General features: G+C 38.2%; 1 protein-coding gene across 3 annotated transcripts in view; it reads left to right on the top strand.

The window, feature by feature from the left end:
* NEK7 (NIMA related kinase 7) overlaps positions 1-18,394 on the top strand; it is a 32,233-nt gene that overhangs the window by 1,208 nt on the left and 12,631 nt on the right. For 2 of the 3 annotated variants that reach the window (XM_053470223.1, XM_053470225.1), the window contains 4 exons: positions 8,042-8,127; positions 14,276-14,416; positions 16,313-16,375; positions 18,193-18,303. In XM_053470223.1, the coding sequence (XP_053326198.1) occupies positions 8,071-8,127; positions 14,276-14,416; positions 16,313-16,375; positions 18,193-18,303 (372 nt within the window). In that variant the 5' untranslated portion in view covers positions 8,042-8,070. The remainder of the gene's footprint in view (positions 1-8,041; positions 8,128-14,275; positions 14,417-16,312; positions 16,376-18,192; positions 18,304-18,394) is intronic. The other variant, XM_053470226.1, reaches the window with a different exon arrangement.

The following is an 18,394-nucleotide window of genomic DNA, read 5'->3' as shown; positions in this document are numbered from 1 at the left end:
TAACATGATTTTTGAGATTGTAGTAATTGCCCTGGAACTTGCTGTAGTTTGGTGTAACTTTTCATGTGTGTGCGTCGGTGTTGAATCATTACTAAAAGCATACTCTGATAGTATAATTAACTATGGTGCGAGATTCCATTCATAATACCTTCTGTTTTTAGAGATCATGCAACTGTGAGGCTTGAGCAAGTTATGGACCCTAAAAGGACTCGTGACTGTCGTTGTTACTATAACGGCTATCATTGGGTATCGTTCTATTTTGTTTGGCAGGACTCAGTGGGGATATCAGACATGTGGAAAAGAGTCAACGCTGTACACGGTTTTGAAAAGTAAAGATCAGTGGTCTATTCGTTAAAGGGAGAGATGGCAAGAGAGTCGTGGTTTCAGCTCCTTGTCTTCACTATACAGTATGGAGGAATAAGCCCAGAGAGCTTATGCCATGGAGAGAGCTTGGCTGGCCCTGTATAATGTATAGTTAAATCTGTTAGGGCTGGCCCTGCCCTTCAAGTTGGGAAAAAACTTCCAATGTTGGCCCTTCATAATGATTAGTGAGGTGAGAACCACAGCTCTCCTTTTTGTAAATAAACCTTATAGGGAGCTCGCTATTGTCTAGGATCAACATAATAATCAAAGAACTGAGACGTAATATTTAAGGTGTATATTCGCACAAGCTCGCGAAAACCTCTGACCGTCCTTCCTTTGTACCAGTATTACTTCCTCTGTTTATTGTTTCATTGGCATTTAGATGTGAGTAAGTGTTTTTGTTTCAGATTGTTTTAATGTGCAGATCACGGCGTGCTGGAACCCAGTTAGTCAGTATTGTTACATAATATTTGGAACTAAGTACATCACTTTGCATTAATATTTTCATTGTTTACGAAGTACTGATTTTGCTCCCACAGATGTGTAGTAAACAAAGATTATAGAAAGGTTTTGCAATACAGCCAAATACTCCTATGAGCAATAACTTTATTTTTACACAGATAAGAGTGAACGAGCGACAGGGAATGCAACAAAATGTTAACTATTTTAATTAAGTCGGGTTACTATCTTCTGTTTTACTGTATGCATGGGAAATGCAAAATATAACTGGTTTGTCTGACTCGATGTGCAACGATGACATTTTGCCCTGTTTTTGCCAATTTGTAATGGGATAGGTCAACATTAGGATTGTAGGAGCTGTTTGGATTCAAGTACCCTGTGTTCTGACATTGATTTGCTGGGCTTAGAGTATATCGTGTTAAAACATTTGCCCCATGCAAATAATTGTTAACCTTGAGCTGTACGTTGGGGAGACTAGATGGGCAGAATGGTTCTTATCTCCCGTCATCTTCTGTGTTTCTACAAAAGACAGTAGCTACAGCAAAACAAATATATCGTTAGCATCTTGAATTTATTAAATTCCCACTTTTGCATCATGAGCAGCCGGAGTCCCCAGGCATGCATTGCTGTAGGCTTTCATGACGTATTGTACCGTTCTAAACGGCTTTTACTGCCAGATACCTGCTTCAGATCTCAAACGTTTAACCTAAACATCTCAACCTATTACAAGAAGCACAGAGTTTAAGTTATTGTAGTAATTTGGGTTAATGAACTTTGTTGAACACGCGATTGGCTGCTGTTGCTGCTTCTATTGATTTCTATGGGGAGCTACAGAATGCGTGCATCAAGTCTACTGAAGTCCTTTCTGCTTGGTTTCAGTAGGACAGCAGCCTACAGTCTCTGGTAATTAAAGGATGCACCCAGCAGTTAAAAGCATATGGAGTCCATGTCAAATCGGCCTTAATATATTTAAAATTACATTTGTTTCAAGTGCTGTTAAATGTAGGCGTGGAAATAGCATTGTTAAGAAACTTTCTCTGGCAAACTCCCATTAATATACATTAACGAGTGAATGATTGTACCGGTGTTTACATTCTTGGCCCTGATGACTTCCTGGAAGAGCGGTCATTACCCCCCAGACAAACTCATTGTAAAATCTACAGCGCAGATAAATGACCCGTGGGGTGTCTAATGACCTTCCTTTGCTCCTGACCAATTCCCTGCTTATTTTCGTTGCATTTCTTGTCACTTTAATAGTAACATATAAGATTTCAGCAGGCCGGTACAGCTCACAACTATAAATACGCAGCGCAAACCAGCCCTCTTATAAGGTCGACTAGAAAATATTTCCACTATTATGGTAAAGATATAAATGGAGCGATTGCAAAATGTCACGGAGATGATGGGTGGCGGTGCAGATAGAGCCTGATTGAGTGCTTTACTAAACCATATCTGTACCGCCATTCAAATTCAACATACAGCTCATTTATATGTTGTGGATGTGGTGTAAGACTAATTGTATTTTTATCTTGTCAGTTGTGTGCAAGTCCTTAATGTTTTTTACTAGGAACCATGGAAGGCTTTTTGTTTTCCTAACTGATTACAGGCTAGGAAGTGATAGTATTGGCTCCTCTCTGAGTAGTAAGTTGGGTAAATTATTTAAAGATATGCTTCTATGCTATTTTCAGCTGTAAAGCTGGCAGAATGGTAGTGATGTTCCTTGCTGGAAGGTTTGAGAGCTGAAAGTAGAAGCTATTCACAAGTATGTTTTAATGGTGAATTGGTATAAGCTAAACCAAAGCTCTGTTAGTTCCTACTAAGGGCTATTCAATATGCATGTATGCAGAAGTACATGGTCACTACCGTATTTGCTCGATTATAAGACAAGGTTTTTTCAGAGCAAATGCTCTGAAAAATACCCATCGTCTTATAATCGGTGTCGTCTTATAATCAGACCTCAAATATAAGTCTGACTATGAGACTAAGATCCAGATCTCCCGCAGCGCTGCTGGGAACCTGGATCCTCCTGTCTGGTACCCCCCCAAACTTACCGGTGCTTTAACCCTCTATATGCCACTTTGCCTCCTGCAATGCCTTATACCTCCCTATATGCCACTCTGCCCCATAATATGCCTTTTAACCCCCAAAATACCAGAGTGGCATATAGGGGTATAAGGCATTTCTGGAGGCAGGGTGGCACATAGGAGGTTAAAAATGCATATCATGGGGTACAGTGGCCTATAGAGGGTTAAAAGGCATATCATGGGGCACAGTGGCATGTAGGGGGTATAAGGCATTTCTGGGGCAGATGTGCATAACTGGGGGCCAGGTTGGGAAATAAAACAAAAATATTTTTCTCAATCAAACCTTTTATTTAACATAGTTTACATGAATTAACATTTACTAGTAAAAAAATTTCCTATAGGGTCATCTTATATTCAGGCTTTTTCTTTTTTCCCTAAATTAATATTCAGATTTTGGGGGGTCGTCTTATAATTGAGCAAATGCGGTACTTTGTGGCCTATGTATTCATTCTCTGTATTGTTTTTTTGAGCATGTCTTTAATCCATGTCTTACAAAGCAGGAGCCCAAAGCTTCTCACACGTTGTTCCTGAGAGCTTGGTTCTGGCAATAAACATAGTAGTATATTTGGTGACTGCATATAAAGTTGTCAGACTTGGCTGCCTATAGTTAGTTTTCAAATATGGTACGTCTGTAACTCAAAACCAGGGTGTTTACAAGACCGAAAAACAATGTTAAAAAATACATGTATAATTTAGGAGCCGGGAAAGCTCTCACAACAGCGCTTATCGTTGCTTTCTCCGGGGTTTCCGCAGAAGCATGTGAAAGGGCAAGCTTTGCGATTACATTTTTCAATATTTCTCCCGGCTCTACCTGGCACCTAAATGGATTAGACTGTTTTTCTTTGCTCCAGTGCGTGCACCTATTTCGCAACTTCCAGACTGAAAGTAAAACCCTTTTTGATGATGTTTTAGTGGAAGATATGTGCAAAGAACATATCCAATGTATAAGGATACTGGTACTGTATTGGTACGCGTCCCATTGGCCAAACCTCCTTGTACTGTAAATAATGATCAAATGGCAAGAAATAAAATGTAAATATTCTGGACAAAACTTTCCCCAAGGACGCTTATTTCTGAAAAATTGAAATTGCTTTTGAGACGTAAAGCTCAAATCATTTATTTTAAGAATGGTGAATACAATGTTTAACCCCTTGGGTGGTCCCTAAACCCATTGAAAACAATGCGTTTTGAGCCCGTACATGTATGGGCTTTGTCATTAAGGGGTTAAAACAAGGTTCATATACTTAAGCTCATGTGACAATGCAACTATCTGCCCAAGTGACAGCGGAGTGAAACTTTTACATTTGAGGCGTTCCCCTTGCAGATCCATGTTTCTGCAGAATCCCCTATATATGCATTTATTGCTTTGACCGCCTACTAGCTCTTTCCTTGCACTCGATACACTTGGTGCCAGTTGGCTTCAGTGCTGGCTCTGCAAATGCTGTGGCTGGGTTTTTTTGAGACCTCCATGTACATTATTATGTTTTATTTATATAATGCCAACAATTTCTGCAATACAACCAAACTGATACATTAGGTAAGGAGGGACCTGCTCTCGAGCTTAAAATCTAGATCCACTGGAAGAGCATTGATTTGAAGAGGAGCACTTTTGGCTCATGGAAGCTAAAGCTTTTCCTAAGCTAAGTAAATATATTTTGTCTGGGGCCTCGCTAATATTGGTGGTTGGTTTCTTTTTGTCTGTTTTGTAACAACTAACTGCATTTTAATAGAAAATGTTATGAGCAAATTAAGCTACCATGTATACTTTGACGCCTGAAGTTTTAACCCAAATACCATGAAAAATGTGTCGGATAAGCTGACACACACACACCCAAAAACACTTACAAACACACAATGGTGATTGGAAGTACTGAATTTCACCATGAGGTTTCTTGGGGCAAAAAGACAGAACCTCTGGGCACACCCCGCATGTGGCCAAAAGCTCTTTTGTTTTAGGGAAGTTGTCCCCGTCCTATTGTCCACGGAGAAGTGGACAAAGAACGATGAGAGAAGAGCAAGAAGATGCAAGATAAGCAGAGATAAGGGAGGCGTTTTGAGAATGAGTGAATGACAACGAACGCCAATTCTGAATGTTAAAAGCCCGATCTTCATCTAAAATGAATGGCCAAAAAGCGTAATAAAACATTCTGAATTGTTCCTGGTCCATTTGCACAAGTCACTTACCCTCTGAAACCTCAACAGTTCAAGTGGGTGTGCTACCACTGCAATGTTACATGACCCTGCTCAACGCCTTGAAACACGTCTCCTCCTTGAAATTAATCTTCCCCGTTGCCCTCCTCTGCATTAGACCATCGTATGTGCATGAATAAGCCTGACCACATTTTTTAAGGTAATGTTTCTTAATCTAAAGTGCTCTGCTTATCCATAAACACTGTACACTGGCACAAAAATATTTTTGTAACTCTTAACAGTTAAAAAAATATTTATTTGTACCATATGTACGGTATTTGTGGATCCCCAAAGGATGCAAAGCAAATAATAATAATAATAATTATTATTGCATATATTTTCCACAATATTGTTTCTTCTCAAAGAAAACTATTGAAACATTTTTGGATGAGCATAAATGCTTGCTTGTCAGTGTGCTTTTTGCTGGTTCTTGACATTGTAATTGGAATCTTATGTTTCCAAGCATCTGCTGATGAGCACTTGATCTTCACCGTAACCAGTGAGTAGATGATCTTCACCCAGTGTTACTAATTCATGTATCTATGCATAAATTATGAGATTCTGGTGTTCACATTAAACTTTTTTTTTTTCTCTTTTGGTGAGCAGAAGAGAACAGTTTATAAAGTCCGGTCCCACAGAACTGAACTCTCAGGTTATAAAGGAAGACGTATCTCAAATGTTGGAAGTAAGAACTTTGTTACCTTGCAAATTTGAAATACGTTTTCAAGAAGTTGCCTGATGCAGGCCTGTACACCCTCACACCCAAGGAAAGCTTAGGGTGGATGTTGACCATTCACTGACACAGTATGTTCAGAGTAACCCCTCGTTGTTTTATGAGTCTATGGGATGATTTTACCATTCTGCTGATGATTCACCCAGCTCTATTACTGATCAGGAAAGTTCATCTTTAAAATATGTTAATTGAAATGGATAGATACACCTAGCATTGCTTTCATCTGAGGAAAATGTTCCAGATCTGCTCCTGGAATGAAGGCATCTGTTTTGTAGGTCCATGCTGGTTTGACTTGCTCCTCCGTTGTGGTCTGTGCCGTCACTTTAGCAATGACATCTAGTGCGTACCACTCCTGCAGGGTGTGCTGGTTGCTAGGTGTATAACTGTGACATTTGTGTGTAGAGGAACATATGTATACAGAAGTGACAATGCAAAGTTTCCTGGAAGTCATGAAGAATGAGAATGCTACAGGCCTATATAAAAGAGATTGGGGCATTGTTGGGAGCTTTAGTGGGTTGTCACTTCTTCTACTTAAATAATGATTCACAAAAAAAACGTATGTTTGCACCTGATGTTGTTAAGAAGGCCATAGATCGGGGGGACACAAATATACTGGTATATATATAAAAAAAAAAACCACAAAGCGGAATGAGAATATGGTCATGATAGGTGTGTTTTAGGAAATCCCGGAAAGAATGGAATACACGTTTATATTTATAAATAGCCTCAAAAGCTTGCAATCCATTTTACTTCAGTTAGCCAATAAAGGTATCCTCTTTACCAAATCTGCTTTCTCTCTTTATATGGCTAACACGGAACAACTCTATATATCAGGACAATGATTCAATAATACGAGACAGGACTGGCTAATTCCCAGGAGTCATGCAGCCACGGTTTCTAACTTGCCCTCAAATATTGATCTGTATACAGCAGTATCCCCCACACTCTATTAAACTGACCTGGGTTAGTTATTCATGACATTCTGTGATATAAGGAAAAATGACTCTTAAATCAATAGAGCTTGTGAAACCACCAATATTGAGTTTCAAGTTTAGCAACATAACCTGGAAGGCTTTCACTTAGCAGGTAGATGTAGCAGTGTTGGGTATTATTGGCTCTGTTTAAAGATTGCGAAGAAGCATAGCTGCGTTTAAATTGGCCGCACTAAGGATTCATATACGTAACTTAACACACAAAATATCGATACAAACCCAGTAATTCCAGTTGATTTGCAATGTTTGCTCTATAGGGTTGTCCTGTGTACTTCCCCAGCAGTTTGGAATTCTCTATCTGTAATGACGGCTTCAGCCCCCGTCACGCCTTACCATTAATAGACCACTCTCGCGAAGCAGCAAGCGGTGAAAAGCTATAAATGTGTACTTTCCACTCATCATTATGGTAACAATAGCCGTCACATGTGTTAGAGCTAAAAACATATTTGGAAGGCAGTGCATCACATTGTCATTTCGGGGGGGGGGGGGGGGAAATATTGCTATCGACCCCTACAAAAATATAAAATGATAAATCCACTTCCAGAGGTTTTTTTCAAACTTGTCAATGATCATAAAGAAATAACAAAGATGTTCAAAGGTTTCCGAGCTGTTAAAATGCACCAGCAAGGTTTTTCTGATTGCACAGATGCGATGTGTGTTCTCTCTGAAACATACCGTAATTACAATTTTTTCTTAATATAAATTTGGAAAGTATAGTTTAAGTTACACATAATCTGGAAGATCTATTTTGTGGCATTAATATAACACTATGTATGTATGTGAGTGGCTGCACTGGGCCTGTGCCAAGCCAAGGAGCACCTTCTTCTCTACTTCATGTCTTCTTGTGTAAAGCTCCAGGATATGTCATCACGTCCTGACCCTCCACATCCGTTCACGCGTGAATGATACTATGGAGGTCTGCACTCAAAAAGTGCAACAAGGTCGGCTTCAAGGCAGATCTTTAGTGACCTCAACTAGTTCATTGAGACCAGTGATGGACTAGTGAGGACAATGTCCCATTTAGACTTCAAACTTCAAGGCTCTTACACCTCTTAAAATTTCCTGAAGTAGATAGTTCCAAAAGCTTAGTTTTTAGAAACTTAATGTCATAATCGGGTGTGCTTGCTATTAGCATTGTTATTTTGAAGAGTACTTCGAGCCGTATATATATATCTTCAGTATATAAAGTGTTTTCTTTCGGTTATTTTTGTCTGTTGTAGAGCTGTGAAGTTCCAGTGTATCTGATAGAATGGAGGAGCAGTGTCAGGCCACGCAGGGGCCACCTGTCTCTCAGTTCCAAACACAGGTAAGCTTGTGGAGCTTGGCTGTTTTGCTCTTTGCTGATAGTAGACATGCTGAACACGGGAAAAATAAAACCTGTTATGTGCTTGAAATCAATATCTTCCTACATACTGTAAATACTAAATTACAACACAGCTAGAATTCCTAGTATCTGACCAGGAAATTCATAAATGAGAAGACGGGTGGGGGACATATTTCTGAAAAACAATAAAAAGACAAGTTTACTGTTCAGTATATACTGATGTTTACAGATTAAACTAAACAATGTATACTTCTCAAGAGAAAAATGAAAAAAACACATACAATAGACAGACATATTTGCGTTGGGAGCACACAACGTAGATAGTCGCGCACGTGTGGGGGAGCCAGGGCACCTAGAAGGGGTATTAGCGCACGCTTATGCATTGGGAACCCGGTAGTGGCACATGAGGTGTGGTATGTTCGTGTGTTGGGAACAGGAGGAGGGAGAAGATGATCTCGGGTATTGAATAACCTATGTAAAAAAAAAAAGAAACCTACAAAACTAGAGGGGCCAGATGGACTGGTTACATAGGAGATCTCCCAATCCCTCACACACCATATCCTTGCACACCATCTCTTTAAAGGCACCTTTTTTGTGCATTCAGGAGGCCTGCTGTGGACAGGCTGGGGTCCGTTTGGTCTTAGGGCAGCGTCCAAGGTGAATGCACCACTGCTTGTAAGCAATGACTTGGTTAAATTGAGTTAACACTTTAACATGTTGGTGAATAGGTTTCGTTGTCCATTTACTAACAAATAGCTACAAAGATTGTTTGTAGACATTTCAATTTGCAGAAATAACTTGAATGCAGGAAGATTTAGGGCAAAATACTGAGCTTTTCTTCTATGCTACACAACAATTTACTCTTCTGAGTTAGATGATAATGAAGTTATCAATGTATTGTCACAATGATCACACCTGAGATGAGCACTGTCTAGGCAGCACATATAGATATAGGTATGCAGCACATATAGATATAGTTATACAGCATATGTTAATACAAACGTATTTCTCACAGATAGTATGAATGGAAACACTTATCACTGTGCAGTGAAAAATGGCTGGGCCAGTCTTTGGCCTAATAGCCAAGGGAGGAAACTGCTACCCCCCCCCAACACATTATATTTACATTTATTGAATGCCAGTACATTCTCTAGCACTACTAAAACAGTACACTGAAATTAACAATATCACTAAAAATAACAACAATATACAAAATTGACATAACATTGTTTGAGGGGGAATTGGAAAGAATGAGAGGCACTGCTTGGGTTGAGATGATTAGAATGAATTAATCATGATATATGGATTAGATTTTTTGTGGGTTAAGAACATCTTGAGTTAAAATAACTAGAACAAAGTAGGTAGGCCGTTCCAGAGAATTGCAATTTATGCATATAGACTTCTTGTACATAACCTCCACATGTTTTAAAGGCTTTCAATGTTATCGTTTTGGGTAAACCCTAGACCTATCCCCACTAATTGGTGAGATTTTCTAGGGTGACACGTAGCATTTAGATTGGCCCTGGAAGATGGATGCAGAGTGCTGAGTTGTATAGATCGAGGCATTAGTATCGGGAAGAGGGAGATGTGTATGCTGCTATACAGGTCAGACCTTACCTGTCCATTTCTGGAGACCCTATCTAGATATAGATATTCTGAGAGATCATAGAATGGATACTAAAGTACTGAATTCTGATTTAAAACATATCTATTACAAAGGGACGTTCATGGGAACTTTCTAAATGAGTTGTCCCTTATGCTCTTGAAATATTCATCCTTTAATAGCTCATAGTGAAGATTCTATGGTGTGACTCGCCAAATGTGTTCAAAAGTCTGGCCCGCAAGGAAACCTTGGCGTGTTGCTATTTGAAGATGCACTTCATTGAGTCACCTTCATTCAAGCAGGGATATCAACCATAACATACTGGTCGCAAACATGCCAATTGAGATTCTTATATATGGTCACAGCAATGTAGAATGGGAAGGAGGCAGCTCCATGCTGTGTCCCTGAGAATCTGTTTCTTCACACTGAGACTTGGGGTCAAAACCAAGTTCCCAGCTATATTAAGGGAACATATAATGGTGGAGCATCACTTTCGAAGGACAGGGGAGACATGACTGAAACTTATATAGACATGGGGGAAAAAATGTCTCCTGTATTTTTTTTTTGTCTGGCTCTAAGATCCAAACCCCTAGACTTTTATAATTATTTAGCTCATTACATGTATAAGCTCTTGACACATCTGTTTGTCTTCTGTGTCCTGAGGGGGTGAGTATGTTCTCCTGGTTTTAAGGCTGCTCTTGGTCTCAGTGGGTGGTGAGTATGCAAAGTGGAATGAAGTGGAGGGGGGGGTGGATTTCCAGACCTCAAAGAAATCTTCCAGGTCAGCTGAAAAAATGTAGGTCTTATGGGTGCTTTGGGAGTGCTGATGAGTAGGAAAAAATAGAAGCCATCCAGTAAATGTAGTCTGGTAACATTAGACATTTGAGAGAAATTTATCTCAAACTGTCTTTGCGGTTGATTGAAATATGTCCTTTTCTTAGCTGTAACCCATCGTTTAGATTTTGTGCAGGTATTCCTTTCCGTGTCACCTCGTATAATCATATATCATTAAAATAGAGCAGATTCTCAGATTTCTCTAATCACGCCACCTCTCTCAATCTCCAGCAATGCACTCTAATCACCATCAAAAAAGTGTCCCCTCGTCATCATTTCACGCTCTATTATTGCAGACTTTTGCATAATTAAGTTAATTTGTTACATTTAAGTGCAGTTGTTTTGAAGACGTTTCAGAGAGACGATATTACCTCTGGATAGTGACTGTGTGTGTCGGAGGTTGTAATAACTGGACAGTTGCCTTGTAATGATTAAAGCAGATTTGTCTCTGTATGCATAAAACTTACGAGATTCTTCTCTGTATGCCGAGTCCATGGTTTTGAATGTCTGGCACATACATGGCATTAGAGATAATTCATTACTTTATGAAGGTAACCACTCTGGAGGTTTATACTGCAACATATATTACATTGCCTCCATAACGCTTCTTTGTGCTTTTATTTTTTTTTTGTAATCCTCCTTATGTTAGTGGTTGGGGTTGCAGGAGGAGCATATTCTGTGGCTAAACATGTGAGCTGTCCCTCTGCCTGTATGTGTAATGTTTCTTTATTACCTTCAACATACCTCCAAATGGTCCTTTTTTGAAGGCACAGTCCTAAATCCCTTGATTCTTTTCTAGGAGCTCAAGATATTTGATGGAGATGAGTCAATTGTGGTGTTCAACAGCCCCAAATCTCACAGTAATATGTTTATAGACAGCAAAATATGCATTAATGTGTAACATTGTTAAGAAAGATCCATTAGTCGAATTAGAACATACTTTAAAACACGCTAAGATTAAAAAGATATACCTGTCCCCAGCCTTTGGCCAGACCTTCTAAAACGAGTTGCCTCCTTTGCCCCTGTGTTGCACATTTGTTCTTTTTACTCTAACACAACGGCTGTATATTTTGGTACATCTTTAGATTTCATAAAGCACGTGGATCTTTTGGCTCTTTCTGCTCTGCGATTATAGAATATGTTTATGCATTTTCTTCTTTTGCTGCATGTCCCCCTTTATCCTTATGCGTCTCTTAATACATTATTAATATATTATTATGCACCATCTGCTGTGGAAGTTCCCTTTATACCTCAGTCCTCTCTACAAAATACATTTCTGCAAGTTAATGATTTTTTTTTTTTTGCTCATTACGTCAAGCAAATGCTTTTTCATTTCTTATCTGTGTTTGTTTCTGTTGTACAGTATGTTAGTGATGTAGTTCTTTCATTATATCTTTTAAAATAGACTGTTAAACTGCGTTGTGCAAGGGTGTGTGTGTGTGTGTGTGTGTGTGTGTGTATATATATATATATATATATATATATATATATATATATAATGTATGTATTCTAAGCAGATTTTGTTGGTAACTGCCGACTACCTCCTGAAGTCATGGATTCAGTGGTTGGTGTCAGGAGAACTCTGTTTTCGCCCCTTTAACTTTTTAAGGTTTTAACCTTGTTGATGTACACATGTAATTTGGGAGAAGGGTATCTTTCTTGTCTTTTGACTTAAGAATATTTTTTTTTTCTGTAATATTAAATGGTGTAAAATACGACGAGGGATGTTCTAAAAGTGAATATTTCCCTTCGCCATGAGGAGGATATGACTTAAGTCAATTGGGGGCTAAAGGGCACACCTTCCCGTGCTATTTGGCATGTATAAATGATTGTATAAATACCTCCTTTCAAAGGATTTGGTGGAATTCCCTAAAATCATTGAATAGAAGTATTGTTTAGCTGTGCATCATTTTAACCTCCAAAACCCCTGTGATGGCACATGTGACAGACTCTCACTTAGCGACCTTCTCTTAAAGAAGGGTTGGGGGAGCAGAGAGGGGAACGTACGCCAGAATCGGGCTGTGAAGTTTGCATACACTGCCCACTGTTAAACAGATTACCTCTAATGAAGTGTCTCGTGCTCAGAGCTCATCAGCTTAATCAGCACAGGCAGCTTCACCCCATCTAACAGAGCAAGCCCGTGGCCCTCTGGCCTCGGACCGCCACTCTGGCCCCCTCTTGCAGGGAGGCGCTCAGCCCTAACCAAGCCAGACAGTGTGTGATCTGACATGCAAATATAGGTCATTGCATATGTAAATGTGTGATTACAAACTCGCATGCCAAAACACATTAGCCAGAGTTTGGACTCAGCATGCGGCTGTCACCGTGTCTCGGAGACTCACGCTAATCTTTGTCAAATTCAAATGTGCTTTCAAAGTGGGGGAAAGACTTAGATCTTGTCTAGTCAGATTTTTTCTTTGCCTTTAGTACATATGTCTATAAACACACACACATTTAAGCGCACACACATATATTATAGTGTGTGTATGTATGTATGTATATATATACACGCATATAAAATGTTCATAATAAAGCAAAAGAGCATGTGTGGAAAACATTACTAATATATCTCCTAGTTTAGTTATTGTTTCCTGATCTTTTGAACCGGATATGGCAAGTACTTTCTTTCATTTGTCATATTCTGCTCAATCTGTAGTTATAATCTTTATTTCTGTTCTGTTCCATACTGTTGCTTAAACCGACCTGTCAACGAAAAGATACTTCGTTGCTGGAATATAAAAAAAAACCTGCCTGTTTTTATATATTTTTAACAGTTTGGTAGTCTTAAAGATATTTATAGTAACATTTGTTCTTGCATTGCTTATCTTGCGGTTAGAACAGTTCCCAGCATGCATCTGACCTCCTCTCTCCAATATACTGCTGGCTTTATATCTTTTAAAATTCTTGTAAAGAGAGAAGATCCAGAAAGAGGAGCAGAGTTGCCACGAAAGAGCTCAATTAAAATTGAATAACAGCTAAATATGTACTTATTAATATTAATGTTATTAATTAGTAGTATTTTGGTCCCAACAGCTTGCAATATTGCACAAATATAACGTTTAGTATACATTTTTTCATGGTACTTATTTTTCCCCCGTTAAAAAAAAAAAAGACATTGAGTGTAAGATGGAACAGATAACAATAAAAAATATAATGCTCTCTTCATTATTTCCTGCAAAAATTAATACAAATCTTGAACCAGAGGAGGATATATAGCACCTGATGCTAGACAGACCTGTACATTTTGTGTTGTCGTCTTTTTACTTCCAACTATTTTTTTTGCTGTCCTCCTTGTGCCTGAGCCGTACATGACATGCTGTAAACATGTAATTAGATGTGTTTAGCCTGATTTTTGTTGGGTTTGGCAGCTTGAAATCTTTTTGGGGCATTACTGATTTCAGTGTATGTGAAATGTTACATGTGTTGTGTAGCAAAGCAATATACACAATCCCAAACTCTCTGCCATACACATACAATGTGAAAGGACAAGTTAGTTATAGATAAAATATACCCTGGCCCCTGGTCGTTTTCCCCACAGTCTTACATTTAAAGGGTCTTATGAAAAAGGTTACCTTAAGGCCTTGGCCTTTGACAAGATTCTACATACACACACATATATCTTTCTCTAATAATATACAGTTTTACGTACATGCCCGTACTCGTCTGTAGACTGACGATCTGTTGTACTTCTAGAAAGCACTGCGGCCGGACATGGGTTATAACACTCTGGCTAATTTCCAAATTGAGAAGAAGATTGGCCGGGGCCAGTTTAGTGAAGTTTACAGAGCCACATGCCTTTTAGATGGAGTTCCCGTAGCCCTGAAGAAAGTACAGGTAAGATTCATTTCTCAAATCAAAATTCTCGGGCAACGCTAAAAATGTTCTTATGTCCATGTAGAGGATGTACAGGTTTGTGAGTGTGTGTTCTTCGATTATGATGCAGCATTAGATGTTAGCTTTGGATGTGAAATCATTAATGTATTCAGTATAAAGCCTTTTCATACTCCTATGCCACACCAAACACATATCGGCATAATACACCTTCATTGCAACACCTTCAGCTGCATTTTCTTCAGAATAATACATTAAGATATCGATTGATTAAGATTAAATGGTTGATTACATGTTTATTAAAAAAGCTACAACCTTGTGCAGAGAACACCGATGGGCACCCCTGATGTGCTCCCTGCTGCATGTAAAGCAAGGGTATAGGGTTGGGCAGGTTAGGGTATGGTTAAGCGGTCTTTTTTTATTTTATTTTTTTTTTAAATAGCTTTTCAAAGAAAGCTACAATGACTGCTTTGTTATAATCAATAATCAGTAGACCTGTTTTTGTATCTGTATATGTGTTACAGTTTGTCTGTTTATTGTATAATATTGAAAAGATTATACATACAAAACAAACCATAGTCTGCCATTGACACATGAATAAGATTGTGTGATATATCTGCATAATGGCCACGCAGAACCTGAATATGAAAATGATCCTTCTGGTTCTCTTATCCCACCAAGACTTCCCATTTACTGGCAGTTATCGGGCTCTAAATCCCATATCTCTTATTCATCTACATAATATCTGCATATATTTGAGGAAATTCAACATTTTCCGTCTCTCCAATGACTGGCAGCTGCCAGCAGCTCTGCAAATACAATTCACAATTTTGTTTTGCAAGCGGCCGTAAGTTTGTTTCTAGTGTTCAGCGGGAGCTCGGTGCCACCAGAATGAAACGCTTACAAAATGATTTCAAAATATTGTTGAAAATAAAAAAAAAAAAATCTGTCAAATGCAGTCACACAGACTTAAACCTTGGAGCACGGCAAGTTAATTATGCAAACGCTTTTTTAGTTTTGTGCTTTAATTAAAATGATTGGGTTGAGTTTTATCATTTAACAAAGAAAAATTTGCTTACGTTCTTTGTTTCAAAGTATCAGTGACAAAGAGTCAGTTCCCCACTAGTCCCTACCTTAAGTGCGTCCACAAACTTGGTCATATACTTTGTGGAAAGTGGCAAAGTTAAACACTAAATAACATTTCTTGTTAAATGTGGTATTCCACATAAATTCAGCAGAGTAACACATTTCCAAATAAATGCATTACAAATATAATTCTAGTACTTATTTGTTAAGAAGTAATTCTTTGATACTGTAAATGTTTTCTTTGTTCAGAATTATTCAGGGGATGCTAAATTGTCATGTGACTGGCAGTGATATATTGTTGCCATAGAAAGTAAAAAAAAATTAAGAATTTATTAGATGAAGCCCTCAGATGCTTCAATTTTCAATTAATGTTTTGTGTAAGTGCACGTCTGTGTATGGAGCTATGTATATGTAAATTATACTACCAAATGCGGGCCTACATGTGTCTAAAATGGTTTACTGTTTGACCTCATGTTTAGCTTCAAATGATCTGCCCTTACATAGGCAAGTTTGGTTAGTGAAGCTTTTTACTCCTAGACCAAACCTTTATCCCATTTGAAGAGCTATGGTGTCCAAGTTGCGTATCTAGCGTCACAAAAATGTAATAACAAAAGTGCTTTCTTCCTACCAGATTTCATACAAACAAGAGATGTAGTAAAAGTTTGCTATCATTGCTGTTTGCTAAAGGGTTTTCTCACTGTCCCTTCTACTCACATAAATATTAATCAGCAGTCTATCTGCAGTCTCTGTCCTCACATTAATTGTATCTTTTTTTAAATAACCCTGTCTTCATCTTTATTTAATCTTGTGCAGATTTTTGATTTGATGGATGCCAAAGCCCGAGCAGACTGTATCAAAGAAATTGACCTCCTTAAGGTAAACACTTTTTGAAGCAATCCTACAGTTTGTTTGTAGAGCACATTTTTTGTGTGTGTGGAATCGGTAGCTTTGATGATTTTAGCTATCTCTTTCGTCTAGCAGGCTTCTCCTTGTGCCACTTCAAGGCTTTGAACCGCTTATTTTTCAACATCCTCTGTGAGGTTGGCATCTTTAAATAAGAGAAGATAGATGTGTACATTTTACAGGAAAAATGTTAGTCACTTTGCTCCTACATTCCACACAGTATCATCGCATATAACACTGCAACTTTATAAACCCTTTAAGGACCAGGCTGTTGGGTTTTTTTCAATTTAGAATTTTAATATCTGGTTATCGTGCCCCATGTCCTATTTGTGACATCTTTGAAGCCGGCCAATTCTATTTACCCCTTTATACCATACATTTTTGAAAATCTTTCCATGCACTAATTTTACCACCAGCCTTTGTCAAAGTTTGTGATAGTACATTTTTAGTGTATCTATATATTACTGCCAAAAAACACCCTGATATGTGTCCAGCAACATTTCCTGAGTACACTGATAACACATTTGTGTGGTTGTTTGGGAGGTAAGTGGCCACATTTGGGAGATGTACATTTTCCAACTTGAAATTTTGACGTCTGGTCATCATGCGCCTCTTTCCTATTTGGGGCATATTTCGAGCTGTCTAATTTAATTTAGCCTATAAATTTATGTGTTTTTGAAAAGTAGACACCTCAGGTATTTTTACTGTTTCCATTCACCAATTCTACCACCAGTTTTTTTTTACAAGGTGGTAGTGTTAATACATGGTAATTGTTATAATACCACTATTTTCTTGCCCAGAAAAAAGTGACTGAAGATCTCCCAAGTTAGTTTAGCTGCCCCAAATTAAGTTACCTCCTATTCCCCCCCCCCCCATAAAACTGTAGTCAGTTTATTTTCCATTTTTTAAATTAATTAATTTTAGGTAAATGAATGCTGTAGGGTGTGGGGAAGGGATTTTTTATTTTTTTTTTAATTTAGAGCTAACTATAAAGGGATATTTTTTTGGTCCTTAAGAACCAGTATCCCTTACGTCCTCAGTCTTTAAGCAATTAACGATAAATCTTTTAAAAATATGATTTGTCATGATCTGTTTTAGTAATTCAACTCAATTCACAGTGGGTTTAACAAAAAGTATTGTAATGTGAGTAAATTTATTTATTAAGAAGTTTGTAACTTAATGTTATCTAAAAACAAGGTGACTTGCTGCATTTATCAAAATGTTGGAAATATATTACATTAAATAAAATGCTTCTTGGCCTTCATGTAGCCTGGAATATTAAAAGGGGCTCTATTTTCACTGCTATTGGATCAAAATCCAGATATTTATGGTTAGACCAAAAAGATCTCGTCACTATGCAACCAGTCTTTTAATTCACTTTACTTTACCTTGGCATCGATTCTTGCTAAAGGACCAGTGCATACATTGGAATGCTTGTGAGACCACCATAAGACAGACAGACAGACACACACACACACACACACACACACAGAAATCCTTTGTATAAAGGTGTTAAATGTCTTATGATAGTGGGTCAGGCTGCAGAATTTTCAGGCAGTGGCCATTAGAGACCACTTGTTTTAGTGATAGTTTTCTGTTCTTCAACAAGGTTGCTTTGAAGCTGATGCGGTTACTATGTCTCTGTTTCTTCACCTTCATTCCCTGATTTATTTAGCCCATTTTGTATAGCAGGTTTGTGACAAAATAACCTTTTATTTCGTAAAACATTACTTTTGTGGGACTGTTAAGCTTTTCAATTTAACATGTGCTTTTATTTGTTTTTCTCTCAGCAACTGAACCATCCGAATGTAATTAAGTACTATGCCTCCTTCATTGAGGACAATGAGCTGAATATAGTCTTGGAATTAGCAGATGCAGGGGACCTATCTAGGATGATAAAGGTACAAGTGATTGATTTACAACAACACTTTTTAGAGAGTGTCAAAACACAAATACCACAGTGCTATATGTTTGTATTTATCTGCTCTAAAT

This window comes from Spea bombifrons, chromosome 6 (genome assembly GCF_027358695.1).
Source record: "Spea bombifrons isolate aSpeBom1 chromosome 6, aSpeBom1.2.pri, whole genome shotgun sequence".
In the NCBI taxonomy this organism is placed as follows: domain Eukaryota; kingdom Metazoa; phylum Chordata; class Amphibia; order Anura; family Pelobatidae; genus Spea; species Spea bombifrons.
Note: the sequence above shows the minus strand (reverse complement) of the source record. Positions and strands in the feature narration are given on the sequence as shown.